The sequence below is a fragment of the Somniosus microcephalus genome, chromosome 21, assembly GCF_052327205.1.
Source record: "Somniosus microcephalus isolate GS21.2 chromosome 21, FLI_Smic_1.0, whole genome shotgun sequence".
Classification (NCBI taxonomy): Eukaryota; Metazoa; Chordata; class Chondrichthyes; order Squaliformes; family Somniosidae; genus Somniosus; species Somniosus microcephalus.
The window spans coordinates 73,716,400-73,741,112 of NC_141007.1; the positions used below are offsets into that span (position 1 = coordinate 73,716,400).

Genomic DNA, 24,713 nt, shown 5'->3' on the forward strand with positions numbered 1-24,713 from the left:
ATCCCAAGTATCAGTCTGGTGAATCTTCGCTGCACTCTCCATGGCAAGAACATCCTTCCTCAGATAAGGTGACCAAAACTGCACACAATACTCAAGGTGTGGTCTCACCAAGGCCCTGTACAACTGCAGCAAGACATCCTTGCTCCTGTACTCAAATCCTCTAAAACATTTTATTTTATATTTGGGAGTGACAATTTAATGAGGTCTGTGGATTTTTTTTCCCCTTCTGACCGCTGGTATATTTAACGTATCTATTGTATTTTCTATATTCTAGTGAACCGCCTGTGGTGCTACCAGAGTAAAGTCGGAGGATATATTTTATAGGAACATTATACCATGTAAAATAGAATGTAGATGTGTGTCCCTTTCAGGCTAATTACTCTGCCTCCTTGTAATGAATGGTGGGTTCATTCACATGGTTGTCAAGGTCAGTTGGCAAGCTGGAAGTAGTGTTGAACTGCTATATTAGAAAGAGGGAGCTGAAGCACAAGATTTTCTTGTATCTGTAAGAAGCAGTCAAGTGTAGGAGGTAGAAAGTATAAATGATTCCTATTGTATATGGGGAGAAAGCAGGGACAGGGTACTGAGTTTGGATGATCAGCCATGATCTCATTGAATGGTGGAGCAGGCTCGAGGGGCTGAATGGCCTACTCCTGCTCCTATCTTCTATGTTTCTATGTAACAGTCATTGTTTTATTTACACCTAGCTTGATGCTGTACAATTACTTTTCGTTTGTCTTGACTTGTATGTGGTCTGCTGTAGCTCTTGAGAAAGTGAATGTCAGGGTTGGGAGCCAATCACATGGGCAGAATGACCGAATCAGGGTGATTTGGCTAAATTAGCCAATGGTTAGTGTGACAGAAGTAAAAGTCTCGCATCCAATGCATGACCTCGCACTCTAGACTTCACACTTTACTAATGCAAAACAAGTTCATGCTGGGTTCTTTGGATCTGGCCAAAGTTAACAAACAGCTGCAATTGCCCTCCGATTGACTCCAGTGTACTTATGTGGGTTTGTGCCTGTGATTGCCCATATGTCAAGTTTCTAATCCCTGGCCAGTCATGGGATGGTACTGAAATCAAATCTAGAATGTTCATGTGAAAGGGAGGAAAACTAGAGGGTTAGTCAGGAAGCCACATTTGGGTCACCATAATTTGGTGACCACAATCATTTGGTAATGTTTGTCTGTACCAGGATAGATCCTTCAATATTTTTCACCTGCGACATTGCACGTGGGAAGTAAAGACCAAATGTAATCTTGCAGTGAAGTAAGGTTGTAGGGGTGGGGGATAATTCAATCAGGCACGCAGACATAATTCAGTCCCCTTATTAAAGTCATACATTCTGCCCTTTTGTTTGTAATACTTTGATTTTATATCAGTATTTCTAGCTAAATAGAAAAACGTGGAAATTTGGGAAGCCGAGAAATAGAATTAGTTGGAGTAGGCGATTCTTTGCAGTACAGACTGAGAATCTGAGCAATGCAAAACCAAGGCATTACAGCATCACTGCTGACCAGAAGGTGTAATTACGATGTGACAAGTTTAGGGAGACAGTTTCCATTTATAAATGTAGAGAGAGAGAAATTTATAATAGAAAAGTTGACAGGAAGTGTGTGCAGAGTTAAGATTTTTTTAAAATATGTATTAGTTGATCGCATTGCATATGGGCAATCAAGACCAAGTTTAGTCTTCAGGTGAAGCAGAGTTAGAGACTGGACGATATCTGGATCGGGCCCATTTTAAAGTTATGCATTTCTGCCCTTATTTTAACATTTCCATGATAAATGTGAACATGGGAAGTTATCATGAAAACTTCCAATGTAAACTTGTCACCCTGTGATTCCAGCTGCCCTCCAGTGGTAGCACTAGAGCACCTCTGCTGGGGGGAGGGTGTAATTACACTTTCACAAGTTTTTCATTATAAATGTACAGACCGGAATTTATAATGGAAAAATTGAGAGATTTAAAATATATTAGATGTTGATGGCAACAAGTGCTGGATTACCTGAAACAGAAATGTGCATTGTGCATGAAACACAAATCAGAACGTTGTCATTTGCGTGTCAGTGTCGTTGTTCTTCCCAAGGACTTCAGTAGGCTCGTGTCTACCTCCTGTATCTGATTTTGCACTACCATTCTGGACTTGCCAGCCTTCTTTATTTTGAGAGAACCTCTTTGGGGGAAATATCTTTGCTTAATAACTTTAACACATCCTCAATCTTAATATTGCACTAAAATTCACACTTTTGAACGTAGGGTTTGATTGCTTATATAATGTATATTGAAGTACGTAGTAGGGTCCATACCACCACATTAAATAATAACAATGAATCCGAGAGCTGCTGGAGAACGACCTGTTGTGCTGAAAGATGTTTGTGAATCTATAGTAAAGCTGTTTGTTTTCTTTTGTACAGCTAAGGTTGGGAAGACATCTTTGATTATGTCTCTGGTCAGTGAAGAGTTTCCAGAAGAGGTATGTGGATTGACTTTTTACGGGGGCTGTATGTGCCTGTTGTTTTACTTTGTACTAAAATTAGATTGTGGTCCAAGAGGAGGCCATTCAGCCCATTGTGCCTATGTCGACTCTTTGAAAGATCTATCCAATTAGTCCCACTCCCCTGTTCTTTCCCCATAGCCCTGTAAATTGTTCATTTTCAAGTATATATCCAATTCCCTTTTGAAAGTTACTGTTGAATCTGCTGCCACCACCCTTTCAGGCAGTGTATTTCAGATCACAACTTGTTGCGTAAAATTATAGAATCATAAAATGATTACAGCACAGAAGCCGGCCATTCGGCCAGCCAAGCCCATGCTGGCTCTCTGCAAGAGCACTTCAGCTAGTCCCACTCCCCCCGCCCTTTCCCCATAGCCCTGCAAATTTTTTCCCCTCGGGTACTTATCCAGTTCCCTTTTGAAAGCCACGATTGAGTCTGCCTCCACCACCCTTTCAGGCAGTGCATTCCAGATCCTAACCACTTGCTGCGTAAAAAGGTTTTTCCTCATGTCGCCTTTGGATCTTTTGCCAATCACCTGGAATCTGTGTCCTCTGGTTCTCGACCCTTCCGCCAGTGGGAACAATTTCTATCTCTCTTCTGTCTAGGCCCCTCATGATTTTGAATACCGTTATCAAATCTGCTCTAAGAAAACACTCCCAGTTTCTCCAGTCTATCCACGTAACTGAAGTCCCTCATCCTTGGAATCATTCTTGTAAATCTTTTCTGCACCCTCTCTAAGGCCTTCACATCCTTCCTAAAGTGCGGTGCCCAGAATTGGACACAGTACTCCAGGTGAGGCTGAACCAGTGTTTTATAAAGGTTCTTCATAATTTCCTTGGTTTTGTACTCTATGCCTCTATTTATGAAGCCCAGGATCCAGTAAGCTTTTTTAACTGCTTTCTCAACCTGCCCTGCTACCTTCAATGATTTGTGCACATATACCCCCATCTCATCGCCTCCGGTTCTTTTGCCAATTATCTTAAAATAGTTTTCCTTCCTGTAAAGTTACTTTAAAAGCTATATTAGAAACACCTTGCAGGGAACAGATTGCTTACCACTTTACATCAGATAACTGGTTCCTAGGCTAAATGTTGCGCAGCTTGCTGGCAGTATTCTCTGGGTCAAAAATTCCACTGGCCCAATCTTTGGGAGCAGTAGACATGATCAATTCAGACCAATGGTTTCAGACTTTGGAGATGGCAAGGGGGTGGTGACAGAAAGAAGAAAGTAACTGCTCATATGTTATTTTTAAATTGGTGACTGACATTGATTATTGATCTCAAAACAAGGAGAAAGGCCATATTAAGGAGATGGAGCAGAAGAGGTGGTCACAATCTTGATATTCTGTAGAATTCACTTTTAACTTCAGCATCTGAGCACTTGCCACAGAAACTACCGCACATAAACTCGGGGACAGGCTCCTACCACCAACTGTGTTTATTGCCTTTGCTCTTTTTTTTAAGTTACACTAGATTTTTCTCTGCCCCTTCTTTCGAAATCTCCTTAGTTTCTCCTGTTTCTATATTTCTCCCTGCCTTCAGGTTTTCCCTCTGCTACGACTTTCGCTAGTTGAAAGGATGGGAGGGTGACCTGCTTTCAGGTCTCTACCAGTTCCTTTCTGTGACTGTCCTTGTGCACAAGGATGGGAATGGCTCAATGTACTCCAATTCACTGGTGTATGTATATTCAGAATGCACAAAACCCGAATACAGGAAACTCTTGATTTACCGGCACCCAAACAACCGGAAATCTCGGTTAACCGGCAAAATTCAGGAGTAGGTTCAGTTAAGTTTTTCTTCATATTAGTGGCTGTTTCTTGATTCTTGGCTGTGTAATCGGGGGTTCCTGCACTTGTTGCTACGCAACAGGGACGCTTGGTCTGTGGCCGGGCTTCTTGCACCTGTTGCTAAGCAACAGGGAAGCCTGGATTTGTGGCTGTGTACGGAGCTCGTACCTTTTAACTATAACTCTCTGTAATCCGGACTTTTTGATAAACCAGCACCACGCCGGTCCCATCGGTGCTGGATAAAGAAGAGTTTCCTGTATTGCAGCAGATACTTTAGTACAGTAGTCAGTGACCAATTTAATTTATTTAGAGTTTGAAGTCTGAAGTTTGTGTTTCTGCTGTGAAAAAAACAACCAAATACTACTGCAAAAAATGTAGCTGCTTTTTTTCTGATTGGATGTTTTTCACAGTAGAAATGGTGAGCCAACCTGAAAACTGGGGGACAGGGGTGAGGAGGGTTTAACTCCCTTTCAGCCAGCACGACGGTTCACTTTTTACAGTTCAACAAACCTACAAAAAGCGGTAAATTGTAAGGTTTCTGACCTAATTGCCACCGGCACCATGCCGGCTCAAACCTGCCACGCACTCCTTGCTTGCACTCGCTTGGACCTGATGTCCTGCTGCAAGAAGCCTCTGCTCCTTGGCGGCCTCGGCCTTTACCACGCACTCCTAGTCTTCTGGTGTGGCATGGCTTGCAGGCTGATGAGCAGATGTATTGGTCTCATTTGATCCTGTAGCAGTTTGTTCGTATTGTCTAGTGTTATGTGAAAAATGTGCCTGCAAATATGTTTGATAGAGAGGTGCATGAAAGAGCACCTCTTAGTAACAGATCCACTAATATTGCTCTTCTCCCCCCACCGGCCATCTTCCAAGCCAAAATACACATTTTGAGATAGTCTGGCTGTTCTTGCTGAATAGAGCAGAGGAGTACTGCTGCCATTGTATCTGAGGGGACTGTGGCCATGTTCCCATCTCCCCCTGCCTAATGCCGCTGTTCCCTCTCCCACCAAGCTGCAGCTTCAGTTTTCCACCTTTCCAGACATAAAAGTTTGCAGGTCCAGACTTTGTATTGTGTGCTGCAGTTGGTAAAAATGTTCTGAATTGTGTTTAAGTATCTTTTTAGGAATGGGAAAAATAAATAACTTACAGGTGCAAACCACAGAGCTATGTGGGCATCATAATAAATTAATGTTCCTTTTAATTTGCATAAATCTCAAGCTATGAATGCTAATAGATCTTTGTGTTCTGAATGTAGTCCACCAATCAGGCAAACATATTGGAGGTGGCCTTTCCAAACCTCCAGGCTCTTAAAATTCAAACAGGGCAAACCAATGAATAAGAAATACAAATGCAAATAGAACTGAATGACCTGGGTTTCATGGTTGGATTGCCAGGGCTCCTGGGCCACATCTAGTCCATGGCTGTAATTTGGACACGCCTGCTTTTTGTCAGCTGATTGAGAGAGAGAGAGGAGAGAAATGGTAGTAGGAAAGTGATAAGGGCTGGGTGTACCCTCTCTTTTTTTGGGGGTGACTCATTTACAGTAAATACAGAATGTTTAGTTACCAGTATGAGGGAGGTGCATGCTTAAATACATTCATTTGCAGAAATTGTGCCAAAATCAGTACATAAATAACCCTGCCAGACCCATTCCATGCCAGAGCATAGGGGTTAACATTAGTTAATATTTGTCTTTAATCACTTTTTGATTACATCAGTTATCTGCTTTTGTTCCATTATTTTCTGATAACTTCAAGGTTGATTTCTCCTATAATTCCTCTGCAGAGGCAATTTAACAGTAAGATCAGACCCTCTACCCAAAGCAGTGCCACCCTAGCCATGGCCACCTTTCAAAGCACATACTAATGTGTTAGATCTCTATTTAACCCCTTCTGTTGTTAATGATCATCTTGGAGATGCATTCAGACTTTCCCATAGTTCTGGTTGTGGAGATTCATTCTAGTTATAGCTCTTGCTTTTAATTACTGAAGTTGATCTTTTATTAATTTTATTTAAACTTATTTTCACATTTATTTGTTCACATCATTATTCACAACAATTATTGCAATACAAGTTTTTTTAGAATAGAGGTATATTAGGTGATCCAATGCTTTAAGACCTCAGTTCCCAACCTTCTCTGTGTCACTGAGGGTAGGCAACAAGTGAAACCAGGAGAATAGAAAAAATGAAGCTCTCCTCCTCACAATCAGATAAAGAGCAGCATTTGCAGAAGTGGGTCACCTGGAGTTGGAAAGGGACCCAGAAAGGTGACCTAACTGCACGTCCAGGGGAAATAGCAAGGATAACAACTGCTGAAAAACCTGAGTGTCACTGTTGGTGATTGTTCTGGGTTTGGTGCCATACACTGATTTGCAGGTCTCCCTATGGAGCTACTCCCTGACTTGCCCATAACTGATGTCATCAGGCATCTGGAGAAACTTGAAATTAATCTCCATAGAGAAGCAGAAAATCTGTATTGAAAATTATAATACCTCACAGCGGATGGGAAATTTGACATAATGGGCCAAAAATTCGGGTCAGGGGCTTCCCGCGGGTGCAAGCCCCCGATCTGCACTCGCCCTGCGCGCTGACATCTGAAGCCTGGGCCTGCTTGCATTTCCTTCCACAGGCCCGGTTCAGCTGTCGGCGCGCAGTGCTTACCTGATCCAGCGGCGTAGTTAGTGCGATGTGCCGGCTGGGATCAGGTGAGCACTGTACAACCAATCAGGGGAGGGGAAGGTTCATTCATGAGTTTGAGAGTAAGAACTGTCAAACTCATGAAAACTACGGGGGCCCAAAACACTATTTAAACTTTAAATAAAAATTTAAAAAAACATCCCAATCATTAAATTAAGTATAAATAAGTTTTTAAAAAATAATTTAAACAATTTTTTTTTGAAAAAATAAATTTTTAATAAAAAGGGTCTAAAACTAAACTTACCTTTATTGTAGATTCTTTAAAATAATAAACCTGTGGGGAAATTTTTTTCTAAATTACACTAAAACACCACTTACCTGTAAAATTAAATACTTACGTGTGCTTTTTACAAGCGTACAGACCGGAGGCCTTTACACATGCGCAAATCCCCCAAAACAGAGGAAATCCAAGACGCACGCGCTGCCCCCTACAGCGCACGCGCTAGCCTCTTCACCTCTTGGGTTAGAGGAGAGGAAATGCCGGTTTTCAGCGCATGCGCTGTGCATGCTGAAAACCGGCATTTCCTCCGGCCAGACGCGTGAGTACCCCTTCCGTACTCACGCGTTTGGGGAGGAATTTCTGCCCCATTATTTAGATGTTTTCTCGGGGTGGGACTACTTGTACTGAAAGTATTTCGTCTCATCTTCTCTCCCTGCACCCACTACCGCCTCTGTGTATTTAATACTGTTTTCTGTATAAAATCTGTGATTGAAACTGGAGCTTTGTGAAGTTGCTAATGTTAATTTTGCAAATGTTTTTCCTACACTTATGAAAGAAAGACTTGCTTTTCATGACCTCAGGACTTTCAAAAGTGCTTTACAGCCAAAGAAGTACTTTTGAAGTGTAGTCGCTGTTGTAATGTAGGAAACCTTTATGTCCAGTTACATTACTGAGTAACTTGTGCAGTGCCAAATGTCTGCTGAGAGCTACTGGTCAAGTGGTTCTGATGGGCTGAATGGCCTCCTTCTGCACTGTAAATTTCTATGAAAGGTCATCATCCTGCAATGTTGCCCACCTTCCTCCCTCCACAGATGCTGCCTGACCTGCTTACTGTTTCCAGCATTTTCTGTTTCTATTACTGGTCAAGTGGTAGTGGGAATAAATTTAAATGTGGAGCATGTCAGTTAACCATTGGCTCTGGCTGCATCACATTGTGCCAACTATCACTGTTTTAAAAAAAAAAAAAAAAAAAAAAAAATCTTTTGAATTATGTATAGATGTGCATTTATGCTTTTTTTTGTTAAAGGTTCCTCTACGTGCAGAAGAAATCACTATCCCTGCAGATGTCACTCCAGAGAAGGTCCCCACACACATAGTAGACTATTCAGGTAAAGAAAAGTGCATCATCAGAGTTCAGCATAATCCTAGGAGGCCGTGTCTTGTCTGGACCTAAATTCTCTTGAGAAAATGCTGCTCTGGGATCTGTTGATGAGACAGTGTATACAGTATCAGCACTGTGATTTCACTAACTCAGAAAAGTGAATCTTAATTTATATATGATAGCAAAATACTGCAGATGTTGGAAATCCGAAATAACAACAGAAAATGCTGGAAAAACTCAGCAAGTCAGGCAACATCCGTGGAGAGAAATTTGAGTTGACGTTTCCTTTCCTTTTCCCCCCCCCCCTTTCCTTTTGTTTCTCTCTCACACCTGGCAGCTATCTTTTGCCCTGCTAGTACACTTTACACCCAATCACAGCCTATTACCATCTCGTCTAGCTTCTAATCTCTTTTACTTCTTTTGGTTCTTTTATTCTTTTGTCCGATCGCAGCCCTGCCTTCGATCTAGTTCCTTTTCTCTCCAGTTTTGAAGAAGGGTCAAACCCGAAACGTCAACTCAAATTTCTCTCCACGGATGTTGCCTGACTTGCTGAGTTTTTCCAGCATTTTCTGTTGTTATTTCTTAATTTATATATACCTGGGCTGTAGGTTTTCTTTTACCCCTCATTGAGATTTGAGTTAAATGTAATGATGGGCAGACTAGAAGGTCCCAGATTTGATCCCAAGTCTGTGCTGAGAAACTGGACTTAGCTGGGTACCACAATTGACCTCCGTGCCCTGGATTAGGGAAGAGAAGAATCGGCGAAGGTTCTCATTACTGGTCCGGCCTTTCCAGTGACCCCTGCTGCAAGTTGCATATATGTGGCAATATCAACGGATCAGATCAAAGCTCTGCAGTCCTGCCACATTCAGTCGTGAATGGTGGTGGACCATTAAACAACTAACAGGAGGAGGAGGCTCCATGAATATCCCCATCCTCAATGATGGTGGAGCCCAGCACGTGAGTGCAAAAGACAAGGCTGAAGCGTTTGCAACCATCTTCAGCCGAGTGGATGATCCATATCGGCCTCCTCCTGAGGTTCCCACCATCATAGAAGCCAGTCTTCAGCCAATTCGATTCACTCCACATGATATCAAGAAACTGGATACAGCAAAGGCTATGGCCCCGACAACATCCCGGCTATCGTGCTGAAGACTTGTGCTCCAGAACTAGCCACACCTCTAGCCAAGCTGTTCCAGTACAGCTACAACACTGGCATCTATCAGACAATGTGGAAAACTGCCTAGGTATGTCCTGTCCACAAAAAGCAGGACAAATCCAATCCGGCCAATTAACGCCCCATCAGCCTACTCTCAATCATCAGCAAAGTGATGGAAGGTGCCATCGACAGTGCTATCAAGCGGCACTTACCTATAACCTGCTCACTGATGCCCAGTTTGGGTTCCGGCAAGACCACTCTGTTCCCGACCTCGTTACAGCTTTGGTCCAAACATGGACAAAGGAGCTGAATTCTAGAGGTGAGGTGAGTGTGACTGCCCTTGACATCAAGGCAGCATTTGACCGAGTGTGGCATCAAGGAGCCCTAGTAAAACTGAAGTCAATGGGAATCGGGAGGAAAACTCTCCACTGGCTGGAGTCATACCTAGCACAAAGGAAGATGGTTGTGGTGGTTGGAGGTCAATCATCACAGCCCCAGGACATCACTGCAGGAGTTCCTCAGGGCAGTGTCCTAGGCCCAACCATCTTCAGCTGCTTCATCAGTGATCTTCCCTCCAACACAAGGTCAGAAATGGGGTTCGCTGATGACTGCACAGTGTTCAGTGCCATTCACCACTCCTCAGATAATGAAGCAGTCCAAGCCCGCATGCAACAAGACCTGGACGACGTTCAGGCTTGGGCTGATAAGTGGCAGGTAACATTTGCGCCACAGAAGTGCCAGGCAATGACTATCTCCAACAAGCGAGAGTCTAACCACTGACCCTTGACATTAATGGCATTACCATCGCCGAATCCCCCACCATCAACATCCTGGGGGTCACCATTAACCAGAAACTTAACTGGACCAGCCACACACATACTGTGGCAACAAGAGCAGGTCAGAGGCTAGGTATTCTGCAGCGTGCCTCACCTCCTGACTCCCCAAAGCCTTTCTACTATCTACAAGGCATAAGGAAGGAGTGTGATGGAATACTCTCCACTTGCCTGGATGAGTGCAGCTCCAACAACACTCGAGAAGCTCAACACCATCCAGGACAAAGCAGCCCGCTTGATTGGCACCCCATCTACCACCTTAAACATTCACTCCCTCCACCACCGGCGTACCGTGGCTGCAGTGTGTACCCATATACAAGATGCAGTGCAGCAACTCGCCAAGGCTTCTTCGGCAGCACCTCCCAAACCCGCGACCTCTTCCACCTCGAAGGACAAGGGCAGCAGGTGCATGGGAACACCATCACCTCCAAGTCACACACCATCCTGACTTGGAAGTACAGGAAACTTTTTTTTTATCTGGGACCGACGTGGTGTCGGTTCACCAAAAATTCCGGATAACCGAAAGCTATAGTAAAAGATACGGAGTGGAGAGCTCCATATAAAGCACCAAACCAAGTGCAGAACAATGGCCACAAGTTCCAAGTGTCTCTAGCTTAGCAACAGCTGCAGCCACACCCTTGCACAGCAACAGATCGAGGAAGGCAAGTACAATATGAAGTAAAACTTACCTGAACCTACTCCTGAATTTTGCCGGTTAACCGAGATTTTCGGTTATTTCGGTGCCGGTAAATCGAAAGTTTCCTGTATATTGCTGATCCTTCGTCGCTGGATCAAAATCCTGGAACTGCCTACCTAACAGCACTGTGGAAGTACCTTCACCACACTGACTGCAGCGGTTCAAGAAGGCGGCTCACCACCACCTTCTCGAGGACAATTAGGGATGGGCAATAAATGCTGGCCTTGCCAGCGACGCCCAGATCCCATAAACGAATAAAAAAAATAATTGGGTGAGGCTGCATGCCCCATTTGATGAAATATTCTACTGACGCTACATGTGGATAAATGACTACTTGGGTGAAGTATCGGGGAATGCCCAAAGCCCATGCTGCCATGCCACAGCATGAAGTCACAGCTCCAGGAGAGATGGGGAGAAAACAGCGAGGTATGTTCTAAATTGCCGGCCGTGCCTTCAGCTGCTGAGACCCTAAACTCTAATTCCCTCCTTAAACCTCTCCACACCTCTCTCCTTTTTAAGGCGCTCCTTAAAACCGACCTCTTTGAACAAGCTTTTGGTCATCTGTCCTAAAATCTCCTTATGTGGCTCGATATTAAATTTTGTTAATCGCTCCTGTGAAGCGCCTTGGGACGTTTTAATGTATTAAAGGCACTATATAAATGCAAGTTAAGTAATTTTTGTACTGCTCACCTGTGTATTATGGAGTTTTTTTGCATCCAAATGTTGGTTGTGCCTGGAGAGAGTATTTTGAGCTATGTAACACTTGACATTACTGGTCTGTTAGTCTTGCTGGTAATGATTGGAGCAATTTGAGATAATGAATGTCATAACACTGAAGGATGTTGATTTAAGTTCCTTCAGTGTATTGGTGCTAATGAGCATTATGGAAACACTGGGATCCATTTAATACTGCTGCTGTGGCAGCTGGTGGTTGCTGTACTACATTTCTGAATTTATGATTGTAATACAGTCAGACCTTTTAAATTCATGCCTCATTAATCTGTATATTTTATTACTAACCTGCACTGTTGTTTATTCATAGTGCATGCACCTCTGATTCCAAATTAGTGGCAATTGAAATTAATACCAAACATCAACACTCCATTGCTTTTTTTTCTCTTTAATCTGAAAGCCAGTTAATACTTTACTCCCTGCCACAAATGTGCATGATGTGCATAGCCTCTTAATAGTTGCTATTTAACTGTGCACTGAATCAGTTGCACGCAATTTCTCTAAATTTCGAGGTCATTCCTGACTGAATTAAGTTTTATTTTTGCCTGTCTCTAGTAAAACATTTTTTATTCCAACCTGTGATCAACTCCTTTTTTTGTTTTAAAAAAAAAAAAAGTATGCATTTATAAATCACTGGCTCGGTCTTAGCTGGAGTATAGTATCCAATTCTGGGGACCACACTTTAGGAAGATGTCAAGGCCTTGGAGAGGGTGCAACAGAGATTTACTAGAATGGTACCAGGAATACGAGACTTCAGTTATGTGGAGAAACTAGAGAAGTTAGAGCAGAGAAGGTTAAGGAGAGATGTGATGGAGGTGTTCTAAAGTATGAATCGAGTAAATAAGGAGAAACTGTTTCCACTGGCAGGAGGGTTGGTGACCAGAGGACACAGATAATTGGCAAAAGAGCCAATGGGGAGATGAAGATCATTTTTTTTATGATCTGGAATGCACTGCCTGACAAGGTGGTGGAAGCAGATTAAATAGTAACTTACAAAAGAGAATTGGATACATATTTGAAGGGGGGGAATTTGCAGGACTACAGGGAACGAGCAAGGGAGTGGAACCAATTGGAGAGCTCTTTCAAAGAGCCGGCACAGGCACGATGGGCTGAATGGCCTCCTGTGCTGTATGATTCTAGAATTTACATATTACTTTGATTGGGGGTAATGCTGGTCACCAGATGTGAACCCAGGAACCACTTCACTCATTGGCACTTTAAACATGTAGAACAGATTTTTCTATTAAGTCTTGGCATTAAAAATCCTGTTTAAATTGAGTGCTCCCAATTTAAAATTGCAACATTGTACCTCCAGTTTGTCTAATGTGCTTGTTAATTGCAACATGTTATTGTATCGCTGCTGTCCATGGCCTCCAGCATGCTTAACAAACTAGGCGATACAGTTTCGTAGTTTTAAACAAGAACACTTACTTTAAACAGTACTTCTAAATATTGACAAACGGGCACCATTTAACTTCTTGAGCTTGGCTTCAGCCCCCCTTAAGTGCTCTTGCTTAAAGATTGATATTGCAAAAATAGCCGATGTGCTTGTGGAAGCTGAATAATCCAAACAATAAAATTTTATTTTGCCACAGTGCTATAAAATGTCTTAATTTTATTCCATTTGATGAAACTGACAATTTCATTGATACATTAAAATCAATGTATCAAAATGGTGTTTTTCCAATGCATATCAAATAACCAGGTCTGGCTGTATTGTGAAAAGGATGTGCTGGGGGTTCTGCAACACTGCAATACAGGGCACTCCTGGGTGCATTTACAAACTTCCTAGTAACTTATTTCATCTTTGGTCCTTTACCATAACGGGGTGTGTTCAGTAAGTGATTGCCTTACATTTTACTGGTTACAATTGGATATTTTAACCACTCTTATTTGAGCGATGAGGTGGGTGGGTGTGTTCTCAGACTGGTTGGCTTAGCATTATATCTACTTTGAGGTGGTGGGGGATGGGGAGCAGAATTCAGCCCAGGGCTAGAAAGTAGTCATTTTTATGGAGTTTAATTCACAGTATTACTGCACACATTGGAATACTTGTAGTATCTGAATTTAGTTTAATGTTTCAAACTCGTTAGAATTCTACAATAGAGGGCATTGGCAGTGCAATAAACATACAACCATGTTGCACCAGGTTTAGTCCCATTTTAAATAAATAAAGATTAACATGGATGTACTGCATTATGTCTGACATCTGTCTTATGGTGGACCTATTGCACTGGAGGTGCTTGCTGTAAGTAAACCTAATCATCAAACCTCATTAAATTTCTGAATACTTCTAGTTTTTGGCCTAGAAATTGGTCTCAAGTGGTGGTGCAAAGCGGGCGGTATTGGATCGGCCACCCGTTATTCGCAGCGCCTGGCGCTCTCTTCAATGGAACGGAATCAGACGCTGCGTATAATGGCCGGCCGATCCGATACCGCCTGTTTTGTATCACCAGCCCAGACGGATTTCTAGGCCTTGATCGGAGAATTTGTAGGAGTTTTATGGGGGGTTTTTCCAGGTTGTGATCTATCATTTTATTTAAATATAAAATACCTTTGTGTGATTTCTCCCGATTTTTACTCATTTCTAAAATGTGAACATGTCTATGCGCCTAGTGAAATTCTTTTAAATAATTTTTAAGTAAATGTCTTTCAAACAATAGAAATTCTGTAGTCTTTAGTCTAACTATCTTTTCTCGCCAACAGAAGCAGAACAGACAGAGGAGCAACTTCACAATGAAATTTCCAAGGTGAGTCTGAAATTAATATAGTGTATGCAAATGACCTCTGTAGAATCCAATGATTGCCACACTTACGGTCAGGTTTGCAAGTCAAAACCTATGAGAATTTGACCAGTAACCTCATTCCATGGTTTTCTTATGTTATTTATCAACGTACAATAATTCTGGTCAGTTTTTTAGTGGAAGAAGGTTTGTTACAGATTTCGACTTATTTTTGGAGTTATCTCATCATTATTTGAAATAAAAACAGAAAATGCTGGAAATACTCCGCAGGCCAACCAGGTTCTGTGGGGAGAAAAACCAGAGTTAACGTTCACAATCTGAAGCGTTACCTCTGGGTTTTCTTTCCACGGATGCTGCCTGACCTGAGTATTTCCAGCATTTTCTGTTTTTTTTATTTCAGATTTCCAGCATCCGTGGTATTTTGCTATTGTTTCTCATAATTATTTGATTCATAATTATGAAGTTGGGAAATGTTAAATAACTGAACCTTGGGAGCAAAAATGTTTGCGCCAATGCTATGATGTGAAGCAAAAGCCGAAATGAATACTAGTCTAGTAAAAAAAAAAAATCAGATGTACACAAACCTTGAAGTTCATCAAGTTTACTCTCTCGGCAGAAGAAAGTGTCAACTGCTGACAATGAGGGAAGTCTATTAATTACTTCAACAATCCAAAGTCCATTTGCTTTTTCTGTAGTAGATCAGTAAATGACATTGTTATAAACTGTATCCTTAAGTGTTCATGATAGAGATTTATATACTAAAAACAAATGTCAGTGAAATATTGGCCCATAACATTTGTTCGTACAAACTGATTTACGCCTAGCTCATTGTTTTATACTTTCTGTTGCAGGCTAATGTAATCTGTATAGTGTATGCCGTCAACAGCAGAAATTCCATCGACAAGGTGGGTGTCATTCAACTTTTAAAATGAGTCACAAGTCGAGGATTGAAAGAGTATTGTAATGCATCAATTTCTTACAGAACCAGTCAGTCAGATTTGCTTGGTTGCTGGCTAAATTCGTACCTGGGTTGCAACAAAATCAAATGTTTGCCTATTGCAGGTAACAAGTCGATGGATTCCTCTAATAAATGACAGGACTGATAAGGATAGCAGGTACGGTGATGTTGGTTAAATACAACCATTTGTTTTGTAAGGCTGGAAAGTGAAATGGTTAATGATAATTATTGCTATTTAACTTGTATGTCGCTTGCTGGCAAAATATTATTCTGTTTATTTACAAAAACTTCACAGAATTTCTGTAGAGAATCAAATTCTGCTTTATCAGCTATTTATCAGATATGTGAACTAAAATTAATTCCTATAAATTTATCTCTTTTTTCCAGAATGCCCCTCATACTGGTGGGAAACAAATCTGATCTTGTAGAACATAGTAGCATGGAAGCTATTCTTCCCATAATGAACCAGTATACAGAGATAGAGACCTGTGTTGAGGTAGGTCATGCTTTCAGAAGCACACTTGTTGGCTCTTAGCGTTGAATTGCAGCTGTGGACAGAGGGGCATTGAATTGGTTCTAATATATCAAGTTAATATATCAGGTTAAGCAATGCCTCGATTTTAAAATTCTCATCCTTGTTTTCAAATCCCTACGTGGCCTCGCCCCCTCCCTATCTTTGTATTCTCCTCCAGCCCCACAACCCTCTGAGATATCTGCGCTCCTCCAATTCTGACCTCTTGGGCATCCCTGATTTTAATTGCTCAGCCATTGGCGGCCGTGCCTTCTGTTGCCTAGGCCCCAAGTTCTGGAATTCCCTGCCTAATCCTCTCCGCCTCGCTCTCCTTTAAGACGCTCCTTAAAACCTACCTCTTTGACCAAGCTTTTGGTCACCTGTCCTAATATCTCCTTTTGTGGTTTGTGTCAAATGTTGTTTTATAACGCTCCTGTGAAGCGCCTTGGGACGTTTTACTACGTTAAAGGCGCTATATAAATACAAGTTGTTGTTAAATATGCCACCAAAACTGTTCAACTGCATAACTACATACATCTCTCTCTGTCTCCCTGACTGACCATGTTTCCAATTTTATGATTGAAGGGTTCATGGGAAAAAGGAATTGTTGATTGTTAAACTGCTCCAAGTGGGCAGTATTCAAATACCTGTTGGATCAGTGCTCCTTTACCACATGCGTAATGTTAGAATCTATTGGATAAGTCTTTGTTTTGATGTCTTTCATTTTGAATCTTTCATGGTAATTTCCTGCTCTGCCTGCTGTGCAGATTTAAACCGTAAGTGTATCTTTTACCCCAGAGAATAACCAAATCATTTCAACAGCTGCATTAAATGTGAGTTTAAAAAAAAAAATCAGGTTAGAACTAAAAATTCAAACAATTTGAGTCACGAGTATTTTGGGGCAATGTGTTCAAATCTCAGTTCAGTTCTATTTGTCATATGTAACCAGTACAAGTACAAGTGCAATGGAATGCTTATTCCCCGTAGGGACGCGTCAGCTATACATACAGCGCCGTGTTCAGAGTCAATACAATGGCTTCCCGTGGTAATGGGAGCACGATGTCCCTCAGCCGCTCCATCCTCCTCTTCACCGCTGCCTCCTCCTCACTGTTACCGGCTCCACGTGTGGTGGCCTGCTTCTCCCGCTCTGGCCGCCATGCCCGGCTCCCCTCCTCCCAGCCGGACTGCGAGTTACCCGCCATAGAGCTGCCGGCCGACGTGCTGCAGCTTGTCGTCGAGTCTGCTGCTGCTGCTCGTTGCGCTGCGCTCCTCCGCCCGACTCGCCGAACACATCGTCAGGATGTGAATGCTCCAATCGCCGCGGCCTCCTCCTCACCGTCGCCGGCTCCACGTTCCATGGCCCGGGGCCTGCTTCTCCCTCTCACGGGTCGGCCTCTGGCCGCCATGCTCGGCTCCCCTCCTCCCAGTCGGAATTCCTTCCCGCCGAGGAGCTGCCGGCCGATGTGCTCCAGCGGGTCGACGTGGCTGCTGCTGCTGCTCACCGCGCTGCGCTGCCTCTGCCCGACTCGCCGAGCACCTCGCTCCGGTTGCGGGAGCGAGTGGCGAGAGCTGGCCGCCCGAAGCAGGGAGAGCGCTCTCGGCACCGGACCGTCGCGGCTGCCATCTGTCCAGTCATTATACGTTCGTATTGGGGAAAAGTAAGGGCAGTACATCAGCTAAGAGAAAATGGCTTCTTATCCTATAACTTTCATCACTGAATTTATGGAAAATCTCCACAGTCTCCAGACTGTGTTGCACAAAAGCTTAGAAGCTTTTAATCCTCTTGTTTATCCACTTAAGAGGTTCTTGATATGAGGTGCTTGTGACCATGTCACTTGATGGTTGAGGCCTTACAAATATGAATGTCATATCATCGTCTGTCTTCACCACATGGACTGCAGTGGTTCAAGAAGGTGTCCCACCACCACCTTCTCAAGGGCAGCTAAAGATGTGCAATAGATGCCAGCCTTCCCATCAACGCCCACATCCCAAACAATTAATTTTAAAATAACTGATCATTCATGCCTCACACTCCGTTCACCCTAGACCAGCTTGTTTTCATTGTAAGAATTGTAACTTGTTTGCCATAAATAAGCAGCCTGGCAGCATTAGTAGAATGACTTTAAAGAAATATTTTAGTATTTTAAAAACATTATATCATCTGTTGTCAATTGCATCTGAAATACTATTGAGATTTCCTCGCCAAAAAAAGTAACAATCTTTGTCGACCTCATTAAGATTTCTTTGTAAAATGTCCTAATTGTTACGCCTATAGATACTATAACTACTGAATTATTGTTAAACTGTTCAAAATATGAAAGTTAAAAGGTTTGTTTTTCATTTTCCAGTGTTCAGCAAAAAACCTGAAGAATATCTCTGAGCTGTTTTACTATGCACAGAAAGCTGTTCTGCACCCCACGGGTCCGCTGTACTGCCCAGAAGAGAAAGAGGTAAAGATGGCCCTGAATAGAAGAGTATCTATATCTTTCCAATGTGCTCGTATCTTAATCCCTTCCACAGAGTGTCTCCATTTGCATTGTCTTGAGCAAGCATCATTCCCTAGACATTGAGGGCCAGGTAACCTGTTCTCCGGTGTCTGTCAGGGCCACTCTTGAGCCAGCTGCTTAATAGGTGCTCAGAAGCAGCTAAAGTACTACACTTCAAAAGTACTTCATTGGTGGAAAAGTGCTTTTGGACGATCTGAGGTCATGAAAGGCGCTGTATAAATGCAAGTCTTTCTTTTTAAAGGTTTCTCCCAGTCTCTTTCGACCTGATCTTAACTTTCACTTTCTGGCCCTGTAGAGACTGGGGAGTTGTGAGCATGAATCTGGAGCCTGGCATTCTGGCGAGGCCTGCGAGAGCCCCAATGACACAATGTGCCACTGGGTCTGCTTTCCAAGATTAAAGCCTGAATCTTGAATGATTGCGTAATGAATTTGTGTACCTTTTTCCTTTATTTTTTAATCTGGGAGGTAAAGTAGGAAAGTCTGCAACCTGCAGTACCTAACTTGATTAACTTGCTTGTGTACTTATAGATGAAACCTGCCTGTGTCAAAGCCCTAACTCGCATTTTTAAGGTATCCGACCAGGATAATGATGGGGTTCTCAACGATGCAGAACTCAACTTTTTCCAGGTAGAAACCTAGCGCGCGCACGTACCTATTGAAATAACAATGCTTTCTAGTATTTAGAACTGTTTCTAGTTAGAATGGCCAGCTACATATACCAGAGCCCTCTTGTATACAACTTACCAGTTAAGCATGACAAATGTGTTTTACAAGAGCTGCAGACCTTTTTTAAAGATCTTTAATATAAGAAAAAAATGTCTTCATGGGGACCTGCGATTATAGCACAGCTCCAAGGCAAGAGGAGACAGTGTCACACTTGCTGCTTGTTTCCAAATGTTAGACATTGAAGTAATGGTCAGTGACCACCTGCAAACACCTATTTTGTTTCACTTTTCACCAGGCTAGCGGAGATCAGCTAACTCCGCATAGTTCATGGATTGAAGAATGTATGGCTCTGGACCATGTTACTGAACCATTCGAAGAGCCCAGCCCGTTGAATTTTAATTTAATACAGTGCAGTGTCTTCAGTTTGAAGCTCTATAAATGCATATTGAAGGCGCTTTGTGTTGTGTACTTCTGTGTCTGCTCGTGGAAAAAACTCTCTCCCAACTCCCTTACAACTGCCCTTATGAAATCCCAACTGCCCAGCCTTTGGCCCTCCATTCACCATGACATTGCAGCTACCGATCTGCTCAACCACACCCTCACCACCACCTTTTGATGCCCTAGTTCCTATTAAAACTATTACTCACTCTCACCCTGGCTGTTCCCCCTGGTACAGCCCTCATCTCTCCCCCTTAAGTCCAAGGGACGCAGACTTGAACAGATATGATGGACAACTGGTTTAGCCATTCACCGCCAGATCTGGCTGGACCACATAAAGCACTATCTGGTCCTACTCTTGTCTGCCAAAACTGCTCGCTATTCCAGGATCATTCTGGAATGCAAAGATAACCCCCGGCTACTATTTTCTACTGCTAACTGTCTTCTTAAACCCCTCTCCCCTGTCTCCTCCATACTCGCCTCCAACAACAAGTGTGAGGAGCTCATGGACTTCTTTGTCTCTAAGATTGAGACCATCCGATCAGCTGTCTCTGCCACTTCCCTTCCTTCCCCTAGCCCACCGGGCCAAACTTTCTCTAAGGTTCCCCCCACCTTAGCCCTGAACTCGCATCTTTCTCCAGTTTTTCTCCGATCTCCCCTCTTAACCTCTCCATGCTCACCCTGTCCATGAGACCCACTTCCTGCTCCGTCGACCCTATTCCCACTAAACTGCTGACCACCCAACTTCCTTTACTGGCTCCCATGTTAGCTGACATTGTTAACGGTTCGCTGTCCTCGGGTATTGTCCCCCTCTCCAAATCTGCCATCATCACCCCTCTCCTCAAAAGACCAACCCTTGACCCCTCCGTCCTTGTAAACTACCACCCCATCTCCAACCTCACTTTCCTCTCAAGTCCTTGAATGTGTTGTCGCCTCCCAAATCCGTGCCCATCTTTCCCGGAACTCCATGTTTGAATCCCTCCAATCCAGTTTCCGCCCCTGCCACAGTACCAAAAAGACACTCATCAAAGTCACCAATGACATCCTTTGTGACTGTGACAAAGGTAAACTATCCCTCCTCGTCCTTCTCGACTTGTCTGCAGCCTTTGACATGGTTGACCACTCGATCCTCCTCCAATGCCTCTCCACCATCGTCCAGCTGGGTTGGACTGCACTCGCCTGGTTCCCTTCTTATCTATCCAAGTGTAGCCAGAAAATCACCTGCAATGGCTTCTCTTCCCACTCCTGTATCGTTACCTCTGGGGTCCCCCAAGGATCTATCCTTGGCCCCTCCTATTTCTCATCTATATGCTGCCCCTTGGCGACATCATCCAAAAACACAGCGCCAGTTTCCACATGTATGCTGGCGACACCCAGCTCTACCTCAGCACCACTTCTCTCGACCCCCTCACAGTCTCTAAATTGACACAATGGTTGTCCGACATCCAGTACTGGATGGGCACAAATTTTCTCCAATTAAATATTGGTGAGACCGAAGCCATTGTCTTTGGGCCCCGCCACAATCTCCATTCCCTCACCACCGACTCCATCCCTCTCCCTAACATCTGTCTGAGGCTGAACCACACTGTTTGCAACCTTGGTGTCATATTGACCCTGAAATGAGTTTCCGACCACATATCCGCAGCATAACAAAGATCGCCTATTTCCACCTCCCTAACATTGACCGTCTCTGCCCCCGTCTCAGCTCATCTGCTGCTGAAACCCTCATCCTTGCCTTTGTTACCTCTAGACTTGACTATTCCAACGCACTCCTGGCTGGCCTCCCACATTCTACCCTACGAAAACTTGAGGTCATCCAAAACTCGGCTGCCCGTGTCCTAACTCGCACCAAGTCCCGTTCACCCATCACCCCTGTGCTCGCTGATCTACATTGGCTCCTGGTTAAGCAACGCCTCGATTTCAAAATTCTCATCCTTATTTTCAAATCCCTCCATGGCTTCCCACCTCCTTATCTCTGTAATCTCCTTCAGCCCCACAACCCCCCCATCCCAAGATATCTGCGCTCCTCTAATTCTGCCCTCTTGAGCATCCCTGATTATAATCGCTCCACCATTGTTGGCCGTGCCTTCAGCTGCCTAGGCACTAAGCTCTGGAATTTTACTACGTTAAAGGTGCTATATAAATACAAGTTGTTGTTGCTGAGTGACATCAGTGATGAACATAAGAATTGGGAGCAGGAGTGGGCCATTCAGCCCTTCGAGCCTGCTCCGCCATTCAGTAAGATCATGGCTGATCTTCGACCTCAACTCCATTTTCCTGCCCAATCCCCATATCCCTTGATTCCCCTCAAGTCCAAAAATCTATCGATCTCAGCCTTGAATACACTCAACGATTCAGCATCCACAGCCCTCTGGGGTAGAGAATTCCAAATATTCACAACCGTCTAAGTGAAGAAATTCCTCCCATTTCAGTCTTAAATGGCCGACCCCTTATCCTGAGGCTATGCCCCCTATCTCTAGAATCCCCAACCAGGGGAAACAACCTCTCAGCATCTGCAGTAAACATGCAGTATCCCTGCCATCATTCTTTAATATATTAAAGGACCTAAAGTCCAGAGCCTTGACCATGTCACAGACCTAGTTTATAGTAAATCTCATGAGCGTATAGTAAAACTCCACTTGCAACTTTCCCTATTAGCTATGAGAATTTCTGGTCACTGGCAGGTCTTAATTGGAGCAAAGGTAGTTAGGAAGATAAATAGGAGAGTAGCAGTTGGAGGTCATAGGTCTTCATTTGAGTGCCAATCCTCAGGATCTCTTATGGCAATGTGAAAGTGCCCTTCCAACCCACTGCTGTTAATCATCAACCAACTGTCCTGGTTAGTAGGCTTGCTGTAGTGTGTAAATTAGTTGCAGGTTACATAAGAGACAGCATCTAAACTATATCTTAGTGAGAGTATTTTGTGACCTTTGTTAATGTATTTCATTTAGAGAACTTGTTTTAACACCCCACTGGCACCTCAAGCTCTGGAAGATGTGAAGAATGTAGTGCGAAAGAACATGAGTGATGGTGTCGCTGATAATGGGTTGACGTTGAAAGGTAAACTGATACATTGGCAAAATGTTCAGTGGTTTTTGTAAAATAGATCTCTTCCCAGTAAGTGCAATGCCCCTCGGAAAGCTGACGGGTGTAACCCAAGTCTAGCATTGCCTTGTACGACACAGTGCCTTCCAGTTCCATGGTATATAACTGCATGCCAAAACTGCGCCACCATAATGTCGAAAAGCTGTTTTTCTAGTGGACGGTCAGAGGCTGGGTATTCTGTAGCGCGTGTCTCACCTCCTGACTCCCCAAAGCCTTTCCACCATCTACAAGACACAAGTCAGGAGTGTGATGGAATACTCTCCACTTGCTTGGATGCGTGCAGCTCAAACAACACTCAAGAAGCTCGACACCATCCAGGTCAAAGCAGTCCGCTTGATTGGCACCTCATCCACCACCTTAAACATTCACTCCCTCCACCACCGGTGTACCGTGGCTGCAGTGTGTTCCATCTAAAAGATGCACTGCAGCAACTCGCCATGGCTTCTTCGACAGCACCTCCCAGACCTACAACCTCTACCACCTAGAAGGACAAGGGCAGCAGATGCATGGGAACAGCACCACCTCCAAGTTCCCCTCCAAATCACACACCATCCTGACTTGGAAGTATATCGCTGATCCTTCATCGTCGCTGGGTCAAAATCCTGGAGCTCCCTCCCTAACAGCACTGTGGGAGTACCTTCACCACACTGGACTGCAGCAGTTCAAGAAGGCGGCTCACCACCACCTTCTCGAGGGCAATTAGGGATGGGCAATAAATGCTGGCCTTGGCAGTGACGCCCACATTCTAGGAATGAATATTTTTTTAAGTTACAAGCTCTGAAATTTACCAAGCAGGAAAGTATGAAAAAGCTTGAAGTCCTTTAATTTTTTTAAAAGTTACAAATGTATTTGAGGCTGTAATGTGCCCTTGGGATTTGAATGACTGACAGGCATTTGACCTTTATCCCACTTTCGACCTTTACTCCCACTTTATCACGTTATCCAGAGAAATAATCACAACTATGTCTTCTAAGCTATTCAGAAATTGTATCAGTTTTAACTCTGTCAATGTGGGCATTCACTGGCATAGCCACAAGAGGGAGAGCTTCAGGGTGTAGACTGCTGCCTGACTTGCCACAAGAGGGGAGTGTGTTCACGTGTATTAGTAAATTGTTGTCTCCACTAAATGCATGTTACCTTTACGATTAGTATTCTCTCTTGACTGACGGCACTTCACTTGCTCCCTTTGCCAACTTTACATTTTACAGAGTATAAGACCCTCTCTTCCTTTCCCTGTTTTTCCTGAGCTCGCACTTTCTGCAGCTGCTAGGGCAGCAGAGTGACCTGCTCCCAGGCTTCAGTGTCTCTGATGTTTTCTATCTCCCTCTGTGTTTGGTGCCTGGTCCACATTCAGTGCCTTGTTCATGATAGCACAGCCGAGACCTGAGAACTCGGCGTGGTGCAGTTTATACGTTATGTGTCAGGTTTAAGTGCCCTTGATGCTGTAAACCTGGTGCCCAGGTACAGGTTTCAGTCCTGGAATTCTGTTGTATTCCTAACAAAGACTTTTGGGGGGGAGGGGGGTGGGAAGAGAACGGGGACAGAAATCAAAAGCCATTTTTAGTCTTGTCATCTTGTGACTGAAGATGTGAACTTACAATGCCAAAGGAGTAATCCTTGATATATTTCTGTTACTAACACCCTTTATGTAAGAAGTCACACAACACCAGGTTATAGTCCAACAGCTTTATTTGAAATCACAAGCTTTCGGAGCGCTGCTCCTTCTTCAGGTGAAGTGGAGAAATGCATAAAGACACAGCTTATATAGTCAGAGAATCATGTCAGATGTTTACAGGTAACCTTTCCAACTGCCATTTATCACACCTTGGCAGAGAGATAATCACAGCAGTCAAAGGTGTGAATGGTGTCCAAACAGGTCAGTCAGGGAAACATTACATCAAAGAACAATGAGGTGGGGTCACAAGGGGTCAAATATTGCAGATGCTGGGGTCTGTATGAAAAACAAAAAAAGACAAAAAACATTTTTTTTGGCTGGAAATCACAGCAGGTCCAGCCGCATCTGTGTAGAGAGAACAAGCCAATGTCGACTCGAGTCTGG

The 24,713-nt window shown here is 43.6% G+C and overlaps 1 protein-coding gene across 6 annotated transcripts in view; it reads left to right on the forward strand.

Annotated features, from left to right (window-relative positions):
- The window catches only part of rhot1a (ras homolog family member T1a), an 85,761-nt gene that overhangs the window by 13,786 nt on the left and 47,262 nt on the right, over window positions 1-24,713 (forward strand). For 5 of the 6 annotated variants that reach the window (XM_085963951.1, XM_085963952.1, XM_085963954.1 and 2 more), the window contains exons 2-10: window positions 2,419-2,477; window positions 8,230-8,311; window positions 14,432-14,475; window positions 15,321-15,374; window positions 15,532-15,584; window positions 15,815-15,923; window positions 18,287-18,388; window positions 18,974-19,072; window positions 22,501-22,609. In XM_085963951.1, the coding sequence (XP_085820077.1) occupies window positions 2,419-2,477; window positions 8,230-8,311; window positions 14,432-14,475; window positions 15,321-15,374; window positions 15,532-15,584; window positions 15,815-15,923; window positions 18,287-18,388; window positions 18,974-19,072; window positions 22,501-22,609 (711 nt within the window). Of the gene's footprint in view, window positions 1-2,418; window positions 2,478-8,229; window positions 8,312-14,431; window positions 14,476-15,320; window positions 15,375-15,531; window positions 15,585-15,814; window positions 15,924-18,286; window positions 18,389-18,973; window positions 19,073-22,500; window positions 22,610-24,713 lie in introns of those variants that run through there. The other variant, XM_085963955.1, reaches the window with a different exon arrangement.